The 19,257-nt window shown below is 47.9% G+C and overlaps 1 protein-coding gene across 1 annotated transcript in view; it reads left to right on the top strand.

Moving 5' to 3' along the window:
* PLEC (plectin) overlaps positions 1-19,257 on the top strand; it is a 556,052-nt gene that overhangs the window by 20,023 nt on the left and 516,772 nt on the right. The window contains exon 2 of the mRNA XM_063450946.1: positions 17,001-17,196. Coding sequence (XP_063307016.1) covers positions 17,007-17,196 — 190 coding nt within the window. The 5' untranslated portion in view covers positions 17,001-17,006. The remainder of the gene's footprint in view (positions 1-17,000; positions 17,197-19,257) is intronic.

Consider the following 19,257-nt stretch of genomic DNA (forward strand, 5'->3'; position numbering starts at 1 on the left):
CTGGCAGTCAGTATAGAGAGATCCACCTCCATCTTAGCTCCCTGTCAATCATTGTTATAAGCTCCGCCCTTTACATCTGGCAGTCAGTATAGAGAGATCCACCTCCATCTTAGCTCCCTGTCAATCATTGTTATAAGCTCCGCCCTTTACACCTGGCAGTCAGTATAGAGAGCCACCTCCATCTTAGCTCCCTGTCAATCTTTGTTATAAGCTCCGCCCTTTACATCTGGCAGTCAGTATAGAGAGAGCCACCTCCATCTTAGCTCCCTGTCAATCATTGTTATAAGCTCCGCCCATTACACCTGGCAGTCAGTATAGAGAGAGCCACCTCCATCTTAGCTCCCTGTCAATCATTGTTATAAGCTCCGCCCTTTACACCTGGCAGTCAGTATAGAGAGAGCCACCTCCATCTTAGCTCCCTGTCAATCATTGTTATAAGCTCTGCCCTTTACACCTGGCAGTCAGTATAGAGAGAGCCACCTCCATCTTAGGTCCCTGTCAGTCATTGTTATAAGCTCCGCCCTTTACATCTGGCAGTCAGTATAGAGAGATCCACCTCCATCTTAGCTCCCTGTCAATCATTGTTATAAGCTCCGCCCTTTACATCTGGCAGTCAGTATAGAGAGATCCACCTCCATCTTAGCTCCCTGTCAATCATTGTTATAAGCTCCGCCCTTTACACCTGGCAGTCAGTATAGAGAGCCACCTCCATCTTAGCTCCCTGTCAATCTTTGTTATAAGCTCCGCCCTTTACATCTGGCAGTCAGTATAGAGAGAGCCACCTCCATCTTAGCTCCCTGTCAATCATTGTTATAAGCTCCGCCCATTACACCTGGCAGTCAGTATAGAGAGAGCCACCTCCATCTTAGCTCCCTGTCAATCATTGCTATAAGCTTAGAGAGCATTCAGAGAGGTGTAGACATGAAACAGGGGGGGGGGGGGGGGGGGGGGGGGGGGGGATGGGGGTTATGTATAAAAACTGTCCCATTCTCTCTCTCCAGAAGGTTCTGTAGAAAATGCACAATTTTCTTATTTTATAAAAACCATTAAATCACCATTATACACTGCAGTTTTTTCTGCCTCTTCTGTAATACTGTCTTTCTGCCACTTTTTATTCCTTTTTCCGCCCCCTGATGATTTTTACCATCACATTCACAAAATATGAAGACAAATGAGTAATTTTAGGGGGAGGGGGTGGGGGACTTTTTTTATTCCTCAAACATATTAAAACACACACTGCTTTAGAGAATGCTATCAGTTGGTCTCTCATCTCCTCATCCCTGACCCAAGCCTTTGTCTGCAGTCTCCCACCTACTGTGCTTCCTCCTCCCTTCCTTCAGGTTCATAGAAATCTGATTCCCTCACTTCACTCTGTGGATTTGTCCCTTTAGATTGCAAGCTCTTGTGGGCAGGGCCCTCTTCACCTATTGTCTTGTTAGAATGACTTGTTTAGCTTGTGTTACAGAATACGATCGAGTTATCATTTAAATTGTAATTAATTAATTAAACAAAAAGGACTCCTCTTAAAACTGCTTTCCTGACGTGGAAAATTCGCAACTCTGACAGTTGCAGAAAAAAATACATCGAAGGAAAAAAGTGCACTTTTTATACATCAGAAGCAACAAATTTGTGAACTAAAAAAAAAAAAGCCGAGTTGGAACAGGAAATAAAGACACAAATAGGAAAAGCAGCACAAACATGGATATAAAGTTATCAGTACACAATATCTCTATTTCTGCTATGTGTGCCCTGCCTGTGCTTTGTTTGAACTGGATTATGATGCCATTTGCTTTAAAGGGTCAGGAATACAAACGTGTTAACCTGCCCCTATAGTGTTAAACCCACTGGTCGGTACTACCCCCTTTCAAATACATTAAAATATTACATTTATTCCAATGCTGCGCGGGTCCACCACTTTGTGCAGCATTGACCCAGGAGGCACCTCTAGTAGCCGTTTTCTCAGAAAAGGTAGTTTTTACAGCAAAAAGTCTACAGGGATAGGATATTGACAGAGGAACAACTGCATTAAGCTGTATACCGTACATTAAGCTGTATACCGTACATTAAGCTATATACCGTCCATTAAGCTGTATACCGTCCATTAAAGGACCACTCTAGGCACCCAGACCACTTCAGCTTAATGAGGTGGTCTGGGTGCCAGGTCCTTCTAGGGTTAACCCATTTTTTCATAAACATAGCAGTTTCAGAGAAACTGCTATGTTTATGAATGGGTTAAGCCTTCCCCCTATGTCCTCTAGTGGCTGTCTCATTGACAGCCGCTAGAGGCGCTTGCGTGCTTCTCACTGTGATTTTCACAGTGAGAGCACGCCAGCGTCCATAGGAAAGCATTATGAATGCTTTCCTATGGGACCGGCTGAATGCGCGCGCAGCTCTTGCCGCGCGTGCGCATTCAGCCGACGGGGAGGAGAAGAGGAGGATCGGAGGAGGAGAGCAGAAGGAGATCTCTCCGCTCAGCGCTGGAAAAAGGTAAGTTTTTACCCCTTTCCCCTTTCCAGAGCCGGGCGGGAGGGGGTCCCTGAGGGTGGGGGCACCCTCAGGGCACTCTAGTGCCAGGAAAACGAGTATGCTTTCCTGGCACTAGAGTGGTCCTTTAAGCAGTATTCTATACATTAAGCTGTATGCTATACATTAAGTTGTATACCGTACATTAAGCTGTATATACACCGTACATTAAGCTGTATATACCGTACATTAAGCTGTATATTGTACATTAAGCTGTATACCGTACATTAAGCTGTATTCTATACATTAAGCCGTATACCGTTACATTAAGCTATATACCGTACATTAAGCTGTATACCGTACATTAAGCCGTATACCGTACATTAAGCTGTATACCGTACATTAAGCTGTATATTGTACATTAAGCTATATACCGTACATTAAGCCGTATACCGTACATTAAGCTGTATACCGTACATTAAGCTGTATATTGTACATTAAGCTATATACCGTACATTAAGCAGTATACGTACATTAAGCAGTATTCTATACATTAAGCTGTATACCGTACATTAAGCTGTATACCGTTACATTAAGCTATATACCGTACATTAAGCTGTATACCGTACATTAAGCTGTATATACCGTACATTAAGCTGTATACCGTACATTAAGCAGTATTCTATACATTAAGCTGTATACCAGGCGGAGCCTGGACGCTGAAGAGGCTAGTCGCATACAAAGGGAGCTCCGCTCTCAAAACGGCGAAAAAGCAGAAAAACTTCCCCAAATTTACCCCACTTTTACCCTTACCTGCCAGCAGACACCCCAAGACAACATGGGGAGAAAGGGGAAGAAATCGGTGCCACACAAACCCCCACCAAGTCTCACAATCGGAGAGATGTGGATGCAGGCACGAGGCGCAACCGAGACTAACATGGCGGCCCAACATGGCGGGTGTTCGGATTTTTCCGATGACATTTCCGACAACGAAGGGGGATATCTGATGACCCCAGACCCGCCGCAGAAGGCACGACAAAGGGGCGTAGTGGAGGATGAAGGACCGGTCACGGTTACGGTCATGAAAGCGCTCATGGCGGATTTAAAAATTAGCTTCCATGAAGAGATTAAGACGCTCCGAGCAGACCTGCAGGGCCTGACAGGCCGCATCTCTAAACTGGAGGGCTCGTCCATGACCCATACTCAAGACATAACAACGGTACAACACGCAATACAAGGCCTGGATAAACAGAACCGGCAACTCGACCAGCGCCTCGCGGCGCTTGAAGACGCTAAACGGGCGTCCAACATAAAAGTAAGGGGAGTACGTGAGAACATTGCCGAGGCCGACCTACCTCTTCTAATTGATCGGCTGCTGCTCGCAATCTTACCACAAGGAAATCGTGCAAAGATCACCCCAGAAGGGATCTTCAGAATCCCTAAGCTACCGACAGCACCGGCTAACGCCACACGGGATGTTATTCTGAGCCTCCGCAGCAGTGGGCACAAGACGGCGATTCTGTCAGCTTTCCGAACCAAATCCCACTTCCGATTTGAGAATATGGACATATCGCTCTACTCGGATCTCTCTAACAGCACTCTAGCCTGGCGAAGAATGCTGAAGCCACTTACTACGATACTGCGGGCCCACAAGGTAGAGTACCGTTGGCGACCCCACAGGACACTATCTGTTACACGGGGTAAGGACTGTCACACCATACAGGACGCCCAAGACACCCCGGCATTCCTCCAGCTCCTGGACTTACCACATGAGTTGCTGACCTCGGCAAAACCAGCTACAACGGACACTCGCAGCTCTCTCAACCGCACCCATGTATGGGACCCGGACAAGAGTGTCCCATTCGTCCCCCTGAGTTCCACGCCGGAGACGTACGCTGCGATCACGACTTAGAGACTCAAGCAAAGCTACTAGTATAGATGTTTATGTTGTGTTAAGCTTTTCATGTTTTTCTTTTATGGAACTTATTCCGTGCAGGCGGCTGCCTCATGGGGACAACAACGACAGTAAGAGTACCAGGGACAACCATACGAGTTAGGACCCAGGAGACAGTGGTTAATGCACAAGCAGGGGACACCGGGGCACACTCGAATCAGGCTTAAGGTGCAAGACCCTGACCACCGCGAACAGCCTGTCACCACTGCTAGCTTTAGGAGAGGGACCCGTCACCTAGCACGACCCGACCCCGCAAACGCACAGCGCAGGTCCCACTCGATACAGCTCACCCCCCTGTAGCACATCGATCACTGTAATACACATCGAAAAGAGAACTTGAACTCACGTAGCACAAGAATACAAAGCTTCCTGCCTTGGGAGACAGCATAAACTCCACAAACTGAGCGGGGCTGCTTCACATAGTTGCCTAGAGTTCATCGACCCTTAAGAATTTAAAACTTAAAAGGCTTGCACCCTCAGCCATTACTGTTATGAATGTGGCCAGACAGATAGCCCACCCCACCAGTTTACACAGAGTTACACCACGTATTACTACGAATGTATTAAGCTTTCCGTACTGTTTGACCAGACATGCCTAACATCTAACACGTTTTACCTCCCCTAATCTATATCAAAAACGTTTAGCCAGACGCATAACAACTTTAGCGAGACGACTACTACTCACGCCACCAAACACTAACTTAACTATTAGTACGATTGCCTAAATGTTGTATTATAGTTTAGAAAAAGCGCAGACAGTATACTGAACTAAGCTGGAAACATATACTACTTAGACTCTTATCAAAATGTCTTAACGTGACTTCCTTAAAGGACAACAATGTGCATATAATTCGCATTACGCCACTGTTTAAAAAAATAAATCTATGCTATGATATGACAATCACCTGTCTGCCTGTCACTGGTAAAAACATATGTTATTAAGCCATGTTTAACACACTGAATGTCCATTACCTTGACCTTTTTACTTTACTATGCACTCTCTCAGTTAAGCTTGTTTATGAAATATAAAATGAGGCCGTTAAGCTGCAGAGACATTGCAATTTACCACGATATGTACAACCTGAATGACCCTTGCATGTCTCCCTCTCTTTATTCTGTACCACCTTAAACACATGACTCAATAAAATAAAGATTGACAAAAAAAAATTAAGCTGTATACCGTACATTAAGCTGTATACCGTCCATTAAGCTGTATACTATACATTAAGCTATATACCGTACATTAAGCTGTATGCCGTACATTAAGCTGTATGCCGTACATTAAGCAGTATTCTATACATTAAGCTGTATGCCATTCATTAAGCTTACTTACTTACATACTTGTTTTCCTGGCACTATAGTGCCCCCACCCTCAGGGACCCCCTCCCGCCGGGCCGTGGGGAGAGGAAAGGGGTTAAAACTTACCTTTCTCGGGGCGTGGCTTAGCGGTCCGAGAAGATGGCAGCTTGATCCCTGAGCTCCCCGCTGGCTCGGCTCGTAACCTCGTTAAAACCGCACTCTGACCGCAGTGATGGGTAAGACTCATCGAGCTTCACACGTCCAAAGACCAGGGGATCCCCCAAAAGGAACCCCGACCCCGACTATGAAACGATATCTGGTGGCACAGGCGGACTTGGATCCGCAGGCCTCAATTGATTCCACTGAGTCGGACATTTTCTCCCAGCGTTCCCCAATGGGAGAGCAGGCCCCGGAGACGCAGGCGACGAGAGACCCTGCGATACCGGACCTAATGGCTCTGCTAAAAGACTTACCCACGAAAACCGATCTCAAGACAGCCAACGCGGAGTTGCACTCCTCGATCACGGCGGAACTCCACGCACTGAGAGAGGACTTACAGGGCCTCAACCAACGAGTATCGCAGATTGAAGCGGATTGTGACCACATGGCAGTGGCACAGTCTGCTAACACAGACATGTTGAAACACCACACCACAGTGATGAGACAGATGGCCCTGCATATAGAGGACCTCGACAACAGGGGCAGACGCCAGAACATTAGGGTAAGAGGGGTCCCTGAGGAGTTGGACACCAAGGCCCCAGTACAAAGTACACTGATGGAGCTGTTTAATAGGCTCCTAGCTAGGCCGCCACTGACGCACATGGGCTTTATTAGAGCACACCGGGCCCTGAGACCTCAAGGGCCACCGGGGGGACCCCCCAGAGACATCATCTGTTGCATGGAGAGTTTCCAGCTTAAGGAAGAGATCCTACGCAAGGCACGGGCCGCGGACAAGGTGCTGCTAGAAGGGTCGGAAATCCAGCTATACCCAGACCTGTCCCCTGCTACTTTGGCGTACCGGCGAGCCCTGAAGCCTTTCACCAGACAATTACAGTCCGCCAACCTAAGGTACCGATGGTGCTTCCCCACAGGCCTTCAAGTAGCGACACCCTCAGGCCCCTTCATGGTCACGGGGGCAGAAGACTTAGAGACGCTTCAACGGGAGTTGCATCTGCCGCCGGAGAAGTTAATCTGGCCGAACCCGCTCAGATTTTACACAGAAGGCCCTAGGCCTCAAGGCTTGGGTCCCAAACCCCAACGACTGCGGAATCCCCGCATGCAGACGATAAGACCAGCGGGAACACAGAACTAAATGTATCGCCGGCCCTGCCGCCCCCCGGGATTCTGACGGAATGCACTACGCTTTGAAAGAGATGACTTGTATGCTTTTTTCACCCTCCATTTTTTTCTTTGTTGCTTCCACACCGCTTTGAACATCACCCTTATTCGGAGCTTCTCCACTCCAACCCTGGGATTTACAATTGACCTCCTACCTCCAAGCCCTGAGTCCGAGCGGAGCCTTAGGAGCAGTGGACAATCAACCCGGAGTCCGGTGGCAGCCCTCCTCTTTCCGCTTCATTACCGCAAGTATGCCTGGGGGGCCAGGGGGGGTACGGGACTACACGCTTCCAGTTGGGGAGGGGGAGAGAGGGTGGCCCCGGGCCCTACTGACTGGCACACCCTGCCTAAGCATGACACGGAGGGGGGGGGGGGATGGACACTTTCAAGCCCTGGACTTGTCCCCTCTTTATGCGAGGAGTCAGGGAGGAATACATAACCCACCCCTATAGTCACCCCGAAAGGCTGCAACCCTCAGGCACAATCTACCAGAACAAACTGGGACGCTAACCGACTAATGCCATCATACCGCCCACACGAGACGGGTGAACCAGCCATATCAGCACCGTGGAGGGGTGATGCGGCCCACACAGCTTTGGAGTGGGCTCCCTCAGACTTTATAGATTGTTGCTGCTCTCCCGGCTATCCAGATTTCACCCTTACCGGGGTGCAGAGGGGTACAGGGGAGCACTGTGTTAGGCTCTATTGGGACCAACCAGACATATGCTGTAGCATGTAGAAAAAGGGCTAGATGGCTGATAGGGGTCAGGGCTGGGCTTGGGTGGAGGTATGGTGCGAAACCTAGTGGGGGGGAAGGGGGGGACAGTGGGGAAGCATATGGTCTCCGGAGGGGACCGAGGTTTCTTCGACCCTAGATAATTGGGAACCACCCAGTCACCGGGGGGGTGGCGGGCGAAACACACTTAGATGAACGACACCATATTACATCGATGGGCCGGTCAGCCCACGAATTGCGGTCATGACACAGACCTTGCACACATTTGATTATAGAGGTACATCATAGGCCACATTTCCTGCTTAGTGAGCCAAGAGGCGGGGAGACGGGATGTCCTGACTGGGCGGAACTCCGGGGGCTCGCAGAGGCACGTGACGATCTTTCTGGGAGCGTCCTGGGCCCACTGGGTTCTGCCTACTTGGGGCTTCTTGGACTCCTTTGTTACCCTACTGGATGGAGCGTTTTGACCTTGGGTGCGCGGTGCACCCCTCCTACCTGCGGGAGGGGGGGGTGAGTACTGCCCCCAACGCTCAACTCCATTTTCCGCTGTATAGAGTGTTACTCATTTGTACCCAGTCTCTAGACCCAGAGGGTACGTTCCTTCCCTTCTTCCCCTCTGACCTTCCCGGTTTTCCCCAAGTTACCCTATCCCATACCCGCAGTACCTGACGACCGGACTAAAGTGACCGTACCACCTGTGAGCGACTGACACATATCCAGCATGTCTCTACTACCGGCCCTGCTCACCATTTTCACACTGAACACTAGGGGTCTAAACACACCAGAAAAAAGGGCGGGAGCTCATAAGGACTTTAGAACAGCCCACGCATCCATAGTCTTTCTGCAAGAGACCCATTTTCGGGCAGGCTCACGACCCACGCTGACGAACCAACACTACCCCAGGGGATACTACAGTGACTTCCAGGGAGGTAAATCCCGGGGCACAGCAATACTCCTGCATAGACATCTCCCATTTATAGAAACTGGGGTCTTAACGGACCCGGAGGGCCGTTTCTTGTTCCTCAAGGGGACGATCGCAGGTACTATGTATACCCTAGCCAATCTCTATGCCCCTAACAGGGGGCAATATAAATTCTTGGCTAAGACGCTTCGCACACTGGCGGGTTTCCAGGAAGGCATACTAATAGTGGGAGGGGACCTAAATGTAGCGTTAGACCCCAAGTGGGACTCCTCCGCGGGCCACTCACACATCCCCTCACAATATCTTACAGCCATTAAAGCTCTCCTGGCCAGGAATAAGCTTGTGGACTGTTGGAGAGCCTTCCACCCCGACGAAAAGGATTTCACCTTTTATTCCCACCCTCATAACTCCTACACCCGTATAGATTATCTACTAATTCCCAGCTACCACATTCCGCTAGTTTTACAGGCTGACCAGGGCACTGTGACGTGGTCGGACCATGCCCCAGTGATCATCAAACTACACTCCCCCCTCCACAGGCCCAAGATCTCTAAGTGGAGGTTAAATGAATCACTGCTTACAAACCCTACAATCACCACAGACATAGGGAAGACATTAAGGGAATATTTCACCTATAACACCTGCGAACAGACCTCCCCCACCATACGCTGGGAGGCACACAAGAGTGTCATAAGAGGCCACTTCATCCAAAAAAGTGCGCTCCTGAAGAAACAGAGGGAAGCCCGTATGGCTAAATTACTATCGGACATAGCACAGGCAGACACACTTAACAAACAACACCAACTCCCCACACACCAGGCCACCCTCCTCAGCTTGCGTAGAGAACTAACCACACTCATTCACTCCACTCATCAAAGGGACGCTCTGCGAAATAGGGCTTTCTTCGCGATCCATGGGAACAAAAGTGGGAAATTTCTAGCGCGCATGCTAGCCAAAAGGCGCCACGACACATACATAGACAGGATCCGAGACAAGGCGGGGGTCCTACACAGACACCCGGCCAAGATCCAGGAGATCATCCGCACATATTACGCGGGGTTGTACTCCCTCCCACGCCCTCACACCGCTGCCCAATCACGATCACTCCAGACCTCAATAGATGAATACCTAAAGACCCATAAGCTCCCTTCCCTGAAGACCGCCACGGCCGACCAGCTGGACGAACCCATATCTATGGGGGAACTAGCGCTAGCTATTAAATCCATGAAACCGGGCAAGACTCCAGGCCCGGACGGCCTGCCCATCAAATATTACAAAAGCTATGCAGAGATCCTGTACCCCCCACTCCTAGACATGTTCAATGCCATCAGGGAGGGACACGAACTGCCCCCACAAGCGCTCATGACACACATCACCATAATTCCGAAGGAGGGCAAGGACCGGGAGCACTGCGGGAGTTATCGGCCCATATCCCTTATAAATAATGACATCAAACTGCTGGCGAAGGTCCTGGCGACCCGGCTCCAGGTGCACATACCCTCTCTGGTTCATCCGGACCAGGTGGGGTTTGTGATGGGCAGGGAAGCCAGAGATGACACCATAAGGGCCCTTACTATAATGCACAAAAAAACAGGGGACGACACGGGCCTTCTCCTGCTGTCCACGGACGCGGAGAAGGCCTTTGACAGGGTCTGCTGGACGTATATGTTCCGGACACTGTCACACTTGGGTGTGGGGCCGCACCTACAGGGATGGATCAAGGCCCTGTACACTCACCCAACAGCGCACGTCCTGGTTAACGGGGCGCCCACGGAGGCATTCCCGATCCACAATGGAACGAGACAGGGGTGTCCCCTGTCTCCGTTGCTGTTCGTCCTGGCCCTGGAACCCCTGCTCACTACTATCCGACACCACCCGGACATCAAGGGGGTACACATAGGTGATACATGCCATAAACTTGCCGCATACGCAGACGACCTTTTTTTATGTATTAAACGTCAGCGTACCCACAAGGAGGGCGACGCAGCTCCAACGCAGCTTCGCGTTCCAGTGGGCTGCTGATAAAATCCGCTACCTCGGCACCTGGCTGACGGTTAGGGAATCGGAGCTTTTTACAGCAAATTTTGCCCCGATACTGGCTAGGTTCCAAGCAGACATGAGGGAGTGGGCCCTACCGCACATCTCCTGGCTAGGCAGAATACAAGTAATAAAAATGAACCTGCTACCGAGATTACTCTACCTTTTTCAGGCTCTGCCCATAGCGATCCCCACCTCATTCTTTACCACGCTCCGACAAGCAATGGGAGCCTTTGTATGGGACGGGAGGAGACCCAGATTAAAATATGCTCTACTTACCCAACCTAGGAACAAAGGTGGCCTAGCCCTACCCGATTTCCGGCAATATTACAAGGAATGCCATCTACAACGGGTAGTGGAGTGGTCTAAAACCGGGGTCAGTAAATTGTGGAAACAGGCGGAGGAGGGGCTGGCTGGGATCCCAGCCGCCCTCATCCCGTGGCTCCCCGGGAGGACAGACGGAAGGGAAACGCACTACTCCACATACACGAAGGCGACGCTGAAGATTTGGCGAGGGAGTGCCGGTAGACACACACTCTCCACATACCCGTCCTCACTGTTCCCCCTCACACACAATCCAGGCTTCCCACCAGGTAAGGACCCTAGGGCACTGAGGGCCCTGGTGCAATGCCCACTGCCAAGGCTGAGACATGTGTGCTCCGGTCAGGGGCTGAGGTCCTTAGCGGACTTATGTGGGGACCCTAACCAGCCGTTCACGACCCACTTCCGATACGCGCAACTAGCGAGCTACACCAAAACCCTACCGCGGGCAGGAGCTCTCATGAGGGGACTCACCACTTTTGAGCAACTTTGTGTAGACCCTGACCCGCTACCACATGGAATCTCGCAGCTTTACACCCTCCTACAAACACACACACCCACGGCTACACCACGCTTCATGGGAAAATGGGAGGAGGCCCTTGACCATACATTTAGCGAGGGGGAATGGGAAAAGATATGTGAGCTCACACACCACTGCTCCATATTTAGTAAGAGCCAAGAGACGGCTTACAAGATACTCACGCAATGGTACTGCACCCCAGACACAACTCAATACATACATGCCCATGGGTCCAACATATGCTGGAGATGCGCAAATGCACCGGGCACACCCATACATATTTGGTGGGACTGCGAACTCATCCAAACATTCTGGAGGAAGATACACACAATCACATCCCGCTTCTCTGACAACCCACCACCACTAGACCCTGCAGCAATGCTGCTCCATCACACGACTATACCGACTTCTAGGTACAAAAAATCGCTTACAATTCGTATCCTAAACATGGCCAAGCAAACTATACCACAATATTGGAAAAAGAGCGAGACCCCTTCCCTTCTCAAGTGGTTCACTCACATGGAGGAGCTGAGAGCAGTGGAGGAGCTCTCCATGTTAGCAACAGACAAACAACGTCAGACATACTTAGACATCTGGACTCACTGGATACTGACCACGACGAAACAGGACTTCCTGACGTTGCTACAAAACTAAAACAAGACTATACTTTGCCTAACTGACTTAGGGGACGATGGACAGACCCTCCTCCTCCTTCCCTTCACTTTCCTAACCCCCTCCCTTCCCCACTACCCGGTAGTCACAAGAGAGAGATACTGCCCAAAGGTTGCAAAGAAATAAAGGTTCTGGAAACGGGTCCTTACATGTTCACTTCCCTACAGAATAATAATACGCTGCCATGATAAGCCGTCAACAGGGAACCCCGACAGACATGGTCCCCCACAGATGTACTCATCTGATCAAGTACTCATCCCTCTCACATAGGCAGATAACAGGGGAGTCCTCATAGGGAACACACGAGAGGTAATAGGGACCTTTCCGTTAGACACCCTAGAGGTAGTCAACCAGGGGGATCTTGTCTCAACTACAGGGGACAACAGTCTAACCAAGGGTGGTACTCCCCTCTGGATGAACATAATACAAGAGTAGAAAGGGAATAGTTTGGGGGAGGGAGTGGGGGATACATCTCCATAAGCTCTCACTGTTGTTAATTTCTGGGACCTGCGTGTCCGACATCCTTGTTGGGCCTGCGTGCCCGCCTTATGTTTTACCCTAACATATTGTTGAAGATTGCACAGACCTGCGAGTCTACGCAAACATGACCTTATTTTTCTCCCATATACAGGAAATAAAAATTATATTTACAAAAAAAAAAAAAACTTACCTTTCTCCAGCGCCGGGCGGGGAGCTCTTCTCCTCCTCTCCTCCTCCTCTCCTCCCATTCGTCTGAATGCGCACGCGCGGCAAGAGCTGCGCGCGCATTCAGCCGGTCGCATAGGAAAGCATTATCAATGCTTTCCTATGGACGCTTGCGTGCTCTCACTGTGATTTTCACAGTGAGAATCACACAAGCGACTCTAGCGGCTGTCAGTGAGACAGCCACTAGAGGCTTTGATGGCTGGATTAACCCATTTATAAACATAGCAGTTTCTCTGAAACTGCTATGTTTATAAAAAAATGGGTTAACCCTAGCTGGAGTGGTCTGGGTGCCTAGAGTGGTCCTTTAAGCTGTATATGATACATTAAGCTGTATACTATATATTAAGCTGTATATTGTACATTAAGCTGTATATTGTACATTAAGCTGTATACCGTACATTAAGCTGTATACTGTACATTAAGCTGTATACTATATATTTAGCTGTATACCGTACATTAACCTGTATACTGTACAATAAGCTGTATACCGTACATTAACCTGTATACCGTACATTAACCTGTATACTGTACAATAAGCTGTATACTGTACATTAAGCTGTATACTGTACATTGAGCTATATACCGTACAATAAGTTGTATACCGTACATTAAGCTGTATACCGTACATTAAGCTGTATATTGTACATTAAGCTGTATATTGTACATTAAGCTATATACCGTACATTAAGCTGTATACTATACATTAAGCTGTATGATACAATAAGCTGTATACTGTTCAATAAGCTGTATATTATACATTAAGTTGTATGTTGTATATTAAACATTCAGCTATATACCGTACAATAAGCTGTATAATGTACATTAAGCTGTATATTGTACATTAGGCTGTATACCGTACATTAAGCTGTATATTGTACATTAAGCTGTATACCGTACATTCAGCTGTATACCGTACATTCAGCTGTATACCGTACATTAAGCTGTATACTGTACATTCACATTAAAAAGCTTTTAAAACAGTTACAGTTCAGTAAGGACATGTATATATGTTTCCATATCAGTGGAAATACCTTTATTGAGGAAATTACGATCTGTAAAAAATGCCTATTTATATGTATTAAAAGATTAGGTCAGGTAATTTAAATAGGTCTCTATCCCTTTTTGCTAACAGGCCTTCAGTGATAGTGTATCATTTTGTACAGTTTAATGTATTATCCTTAAGGTTCACATATTGGCTATGAATGGCTGTGCCCCCCAGATTTGTTGGGTTCTTATGTCTATGCTAACAGTCAGTGTTTTATCATTGTCCCCACTATGGTGGAGTTGAAGGATAGGGTGAAGGAATTACCCCATCACTATTCGGCTCTTTCTGTTCGTTTGGATTCATGTCCTAGTTTTGTCTTGTTTATTTTGTCCGGTTCCCGAACCAAGACCACCCCAGAGACTAATTAGAACGTTATGTATCTTGTACGAAAACCGCAAAGGAAATAATTAATAGACTGCTCCACTGGGTGGCCATTTCGTACATGCGAACGCACGTAGTTGGGACAATGGATGGTGGCCATCTTGTCTCCCGAATGCTGGCAGTGGGACATGGTCGTCGAGTGCCTGGAATTTATTTCAGCCAGGCACTCCTACGAACACCGGTTACCACGGACCGATGGCCCATTCTAGTTCACGTTCACTTAGACGAACGGTGTTCGGGAGTTACAGAATACCGAACACAGGGAGCATTCTCCACGAACCAGCTTTCCTATATCTTATGTGGAGACTGGCTCTTGCCCCAAATCCTATGGAACTATTTTGGGGTAACTCCTCGTTGCAGACCGGTCAGAACTTCCCTGCGATGGCGATCGAAAACTACCGAACGGATCTGGGTGATTTTGGGATATATTGTTCACCCAGATCCAGGGATGTGGGGTTCACATGTATGTTGGGGGTATTTTTAGGGTGTTGTAAAATTGTTAGTTTTTCTGTGCCTGGAGATAATTGAGTCTAGTGCAGTTCCTGACTCAATTATCTCACAGGGACAGAGGAGGAGTTTACTGACTATATATATTTGATGGATGTACTGACATTAAACCAGTCTTCTCCCAACATTAAGCCTTGGCTCATGTGTGGGGGTTTATGGAATATCTGTGCTATTTTACCTTGTGGATTATTTAAGGTTCTTTTATTGGGAAAAGGGTATCCGTGGCGGTGATACCTTGACAGACCGCCACAGATAGGGTTGGGAACTACTGTGTTAGACTACTCTACTGTATGCTACGCCACTGTAAAGTACCCCAAATTTACAGTCTGTGTCAACCTGGTGTCCTCAACTTTACAGTGTGTGTCACCCATTCTACAGTCAGTGAACCTCGAGTATCCCCCACTTTACAGGCTGTGTCACTCTGGTGTCCCCCACTTTACTGTCTGTCACCCTGGTGTTCTCAATTTTACAGTGTGTGTGTCACCCATTCTGCAGTCAGTGACACCCTGATGTCACCCATTCTGCAGTCAGTGACACCCTGATGTCACCCATTCTGCAGTCAGTGACACCCTGATGTCACCCATTCTGCAGTCAGTGACACCCTGATGTCACCCATTCTGCAGTCAGTGACACCCTGATGTCATCCATTCTGCAGTCAGTGACACCCTGGTGTCACCCATTCTGCAGTCAGTGACACCCTGATGTCACCCATTCTGCAGTCAGTGATGTAGCGTAGAGCTGGTCTCTCACAGACTATCTCCGCTGGTAATCCAAGTGAGGCTCAGGAACAAGTAATAAAACCCAAGAGAATAATATCCACAGCAAATAAAATAATCCAAGAATATCCCATAACGTTTCACAATGACTGGATGACACACCGCATCAGGAGCAGAACTAACTTTTATTCCATGCACCACCCTTCCTTTTAAGCATTTCTCCCATGCAAGGGAGGTACCCACCATAATTAGTACAGTAACCAATCCTTTACTTGTTACCTCCCACACATCTCCCCTTAGTATGACACATAATCCACTTATACAGTATATGGTTTTACCCAGTTTTCAGATGTACCCCAAATATATTAGATACAATGTTACATTATATATCCCCTGGTAGCCCTGATCTGGGTGAGTAACATATTCAAAAAGCACCCAGATCGGACCAGGGGTTCGGGAGTTAGGTGGAAGTAGAAATTTGACCGACCGCACACCAGGCAGTAGCCGAAAACACTTCCAGGTGTTTTGGCCTTGCGGTCGTTCTTTGTTCAGGACATAAAAAGCATGAAAAAACCTGCCATCCAGAGCTGAGGTGGGGTTCGGATAAATCCCCTTGTTCAGGAGATTCATTTAAACAAATGGTTCTGTTCGGTAGTTCTGGAGCTCTGGAGGTCTTAGCGGTGTTCGGGTAATCGAGTGATTTGGGTTCCAGACACTCGAAGACCAAACACCGCTGAGCGTTCGTATGTAAGATGACCGCCGCCACGTGTTCGTATGCCGAACGGCGGCCACCCCGCAAGCCCACACAGAGGGTTACTCAATTGCCAATTAGCTGGTTGTTACAATGAATCAAGGGGGGTAAACGAGAGGCACACTTATCCCTAGGGTGGTCTGATTGTTCGGTAGTTTCATTCGTATGATGAACGGAGTGATTTTACCGAACAATCAGACGAATGTTGCATACAATATGAATACACATAGCAGGAAATTAATGAAAGCTCATTTTAACACACAATTTTAGCAGACAGCCCAATGCAATACGCTACAAGTGACACCCTGGTGTCACCCATTTTGCAGTCAGTGACACCCTGGGGTCACCCATTCTGTAGTCAGTGACACCCTGGTGTCACCCATTTTGCAGTCAGTGACACCCTGGTGTCACCCATTCTGTAGTCAGTGACACCCTGGTGTCACCCATTCTGCAGGCAGTGACACCCTGGTGTCACCAATACTACAGTCAGTGACACTTCACCCCCCACCCCCCCATTTTGCAGTCCGTGTCAACCTGGTGTCTGCTACTCCTTTAGGTAGGGAGGGCTGACAATAAAAATGTTTTCCGGGAATAATACTGCTTGTTCATTAACGCCTATTCTCGCCCGAGCAGGAGCTGATGTCCCTGGACAGGAAGGAGAGAGCGAGGATGGCAGAGGACACTTCCAGTGCCAGCAGTGGGTCGCCCACTCCAGGTGACACCCTGCCCTGGAATCTGTCCAAAAACCAGCTGGTTAAGAGGTCCTCCTCAGCATCTGGTGGTGGGACTGTGCTGGACGCGGCTGAGAGGGCAGTAATCAGGATTGCAGGTAGGACACATGGTGTTTAATTTGGCCATTGTATGTATTTATAACACATTGCAGTTTAGTCACTAGCCTTGTAGCCAGATCGGGGAAATGTTCCTACTTGGCTATTTTTCCTTTCCTTTTTCTTCTTTTTTTTTGCTGACAATTGGCAATTCCTTCTTTTTTTTTTTTTTACTTGTAATCTGCAATTTATCACAATTTACAGTTAGTGTGTTGCTGATTCCTAGCACTGCATGGTGAATGATGCAATGAATGAAGCGTACCACGGGTGAGATCCCACAGATTTGGGATGGGAATGAGGCAGACCTTTCAGTTTCATGCATTTCTTGATTTTTGAAAGCATTGATTACACGTTGCATTACATCTTTTTATTTTATTAAGATTGATTTTATGCTAATAATGTTAATGTTGGATTCTATGAATCTCTTTAATTGGTTTTGTTTTTCACTGATAAATTAATTTCTGATCTTTGCTAGAAAAGTTCAATTTAGATCTTATAAAATAACACGGTAAATTAATTGGCTGCTATATTGGTGTACTGAAAGGTGTGGCGAACAGATCCTTGCCACGGGCTCCTGGAGGGGCCTGCTTGCCAGCCTCCTGCCTCAGGTCTATGGGCCCTGCAATATACCTTGCCCAATGTATTCTAAAATGCTCCGTTCCGGTGATTTATGTACTTTTGGACTCCAGAAAGAGAGACCGACCGCAAGCCCTGATTCCCTGGAACGTTTTTGGGCATAGGACCATGTGCACGGTCGGTCCAAATTATGACTTCCATGGAAATCCTGAACCCCTGAACGATCTGGGTGAGTTTTGGATATGTTGGTCCCCCAGATCGGGGCTATCAGGGGATATGACTTTTGTGGGGTTCCCATGTGTTTTGGGGGTACGTTCGGGTTATTGTAAAATATAAGTTTTCTGTGCCTGGAGATAATGGAGTTTAGTACAGTTCCTGACTCCGTAATCTCTCAGGTACAGGGGAGGGATTATTCTGTGTTGTGTGGGAGTGTCCTGGACCTGAGAGCCAATGTAATTACAGTGTGTACTTTGTCACAGTCCCCTCTCAGGTCCAGTGGGGAATGCCCCTGGGATCTGTTATGGAAAACCCCTGGCATGGGGACCTGCATATAAGGCCAGTTGTGGCTGCCAATAAAGGAGTTCCTCTTCACCCTCAACATAGAGCCTCGTCTCATGCGTGGAGGGAACAGCTACATTCACTCTGGGGATTGCTATACTCCCTTAGATTATAATCATTAGCTCTTGTAAGACCTAGCCTGCTTTACTCTCTGGATTGGGAGAGGTCTACACACTGGAAGCTGGATCCTGGTCTTGGGTGCAGGGTGGGTGGAGGACAGCGAGACCCCAACCAAGCTGTAACGCTGGCTGTGGTATTTACGGTGGTTATGGTGTCTGGTGGAATGCTTGGAGTACTCTGTGAGCACTAGGAAGCATTGATTGGCCGAGGCACCCAGTCAGGGTTCCAGGCGGTTCGCCACAAAAGGTACTATTGATAACATGGGAATGCATTCCTACTCTGTATTATATGGGGTTTAGAATAAGCTTCTATCCTGTACGTGGCGTCAATCCGTGCTGTACATGCTAGGACTGTGTGGTCTGAAGACCTTCCTTTTAAGATTCTGGAAAGTACAGCAAAGTATTTTTTTAGGGTGAAAGGATGCCTTGTTTCAGGAGACAAACCTACTGTTCGCATACATCAAGCATGTCTTGTTAGAATGAAATGTTTGTCTTGTTCAGCTATGGTACAGCACTGCGGAATATGTTGGCGCTATTTACAATTATTGGTGCGTTATTTACTTGAAGGACCACAATGTCTGAACAATAACAGACTTAATGTATCTGTATTTATTGGTAGAGGTTAGCCTGAACTCAGACAACAATCAGGTTAAACAAACATGCCTTTCGCTGAAATATGATTAAATTTTAAATTTTTTTGGGTTTGACCAAATTACTAGAATCAATTTTGGTGTAAAATCATGAGATTTGTTCCCATACTCCAATCAGAATTTAGAAAAAAAGGGTGTCTAAAAAATTTGTTTAAAAAAA

The sequence above is a fragment of the Pelobates fuscus genome, chromosome 4 (genome assembly GCF_036172605.1).
Source record: "Pelobates fuscus isolate aPelFus1 chromosome 4, aPelFus1.pri, whole genome shotgun sequence".
In the NCBI taxonomy this organism is placed as follows: domain Eukaryota; kingdom Metazoa; phylum Chordata; class Amphibia; order Anura; family Pelobatidae; genus Pelobates; species Pelobates fuscus.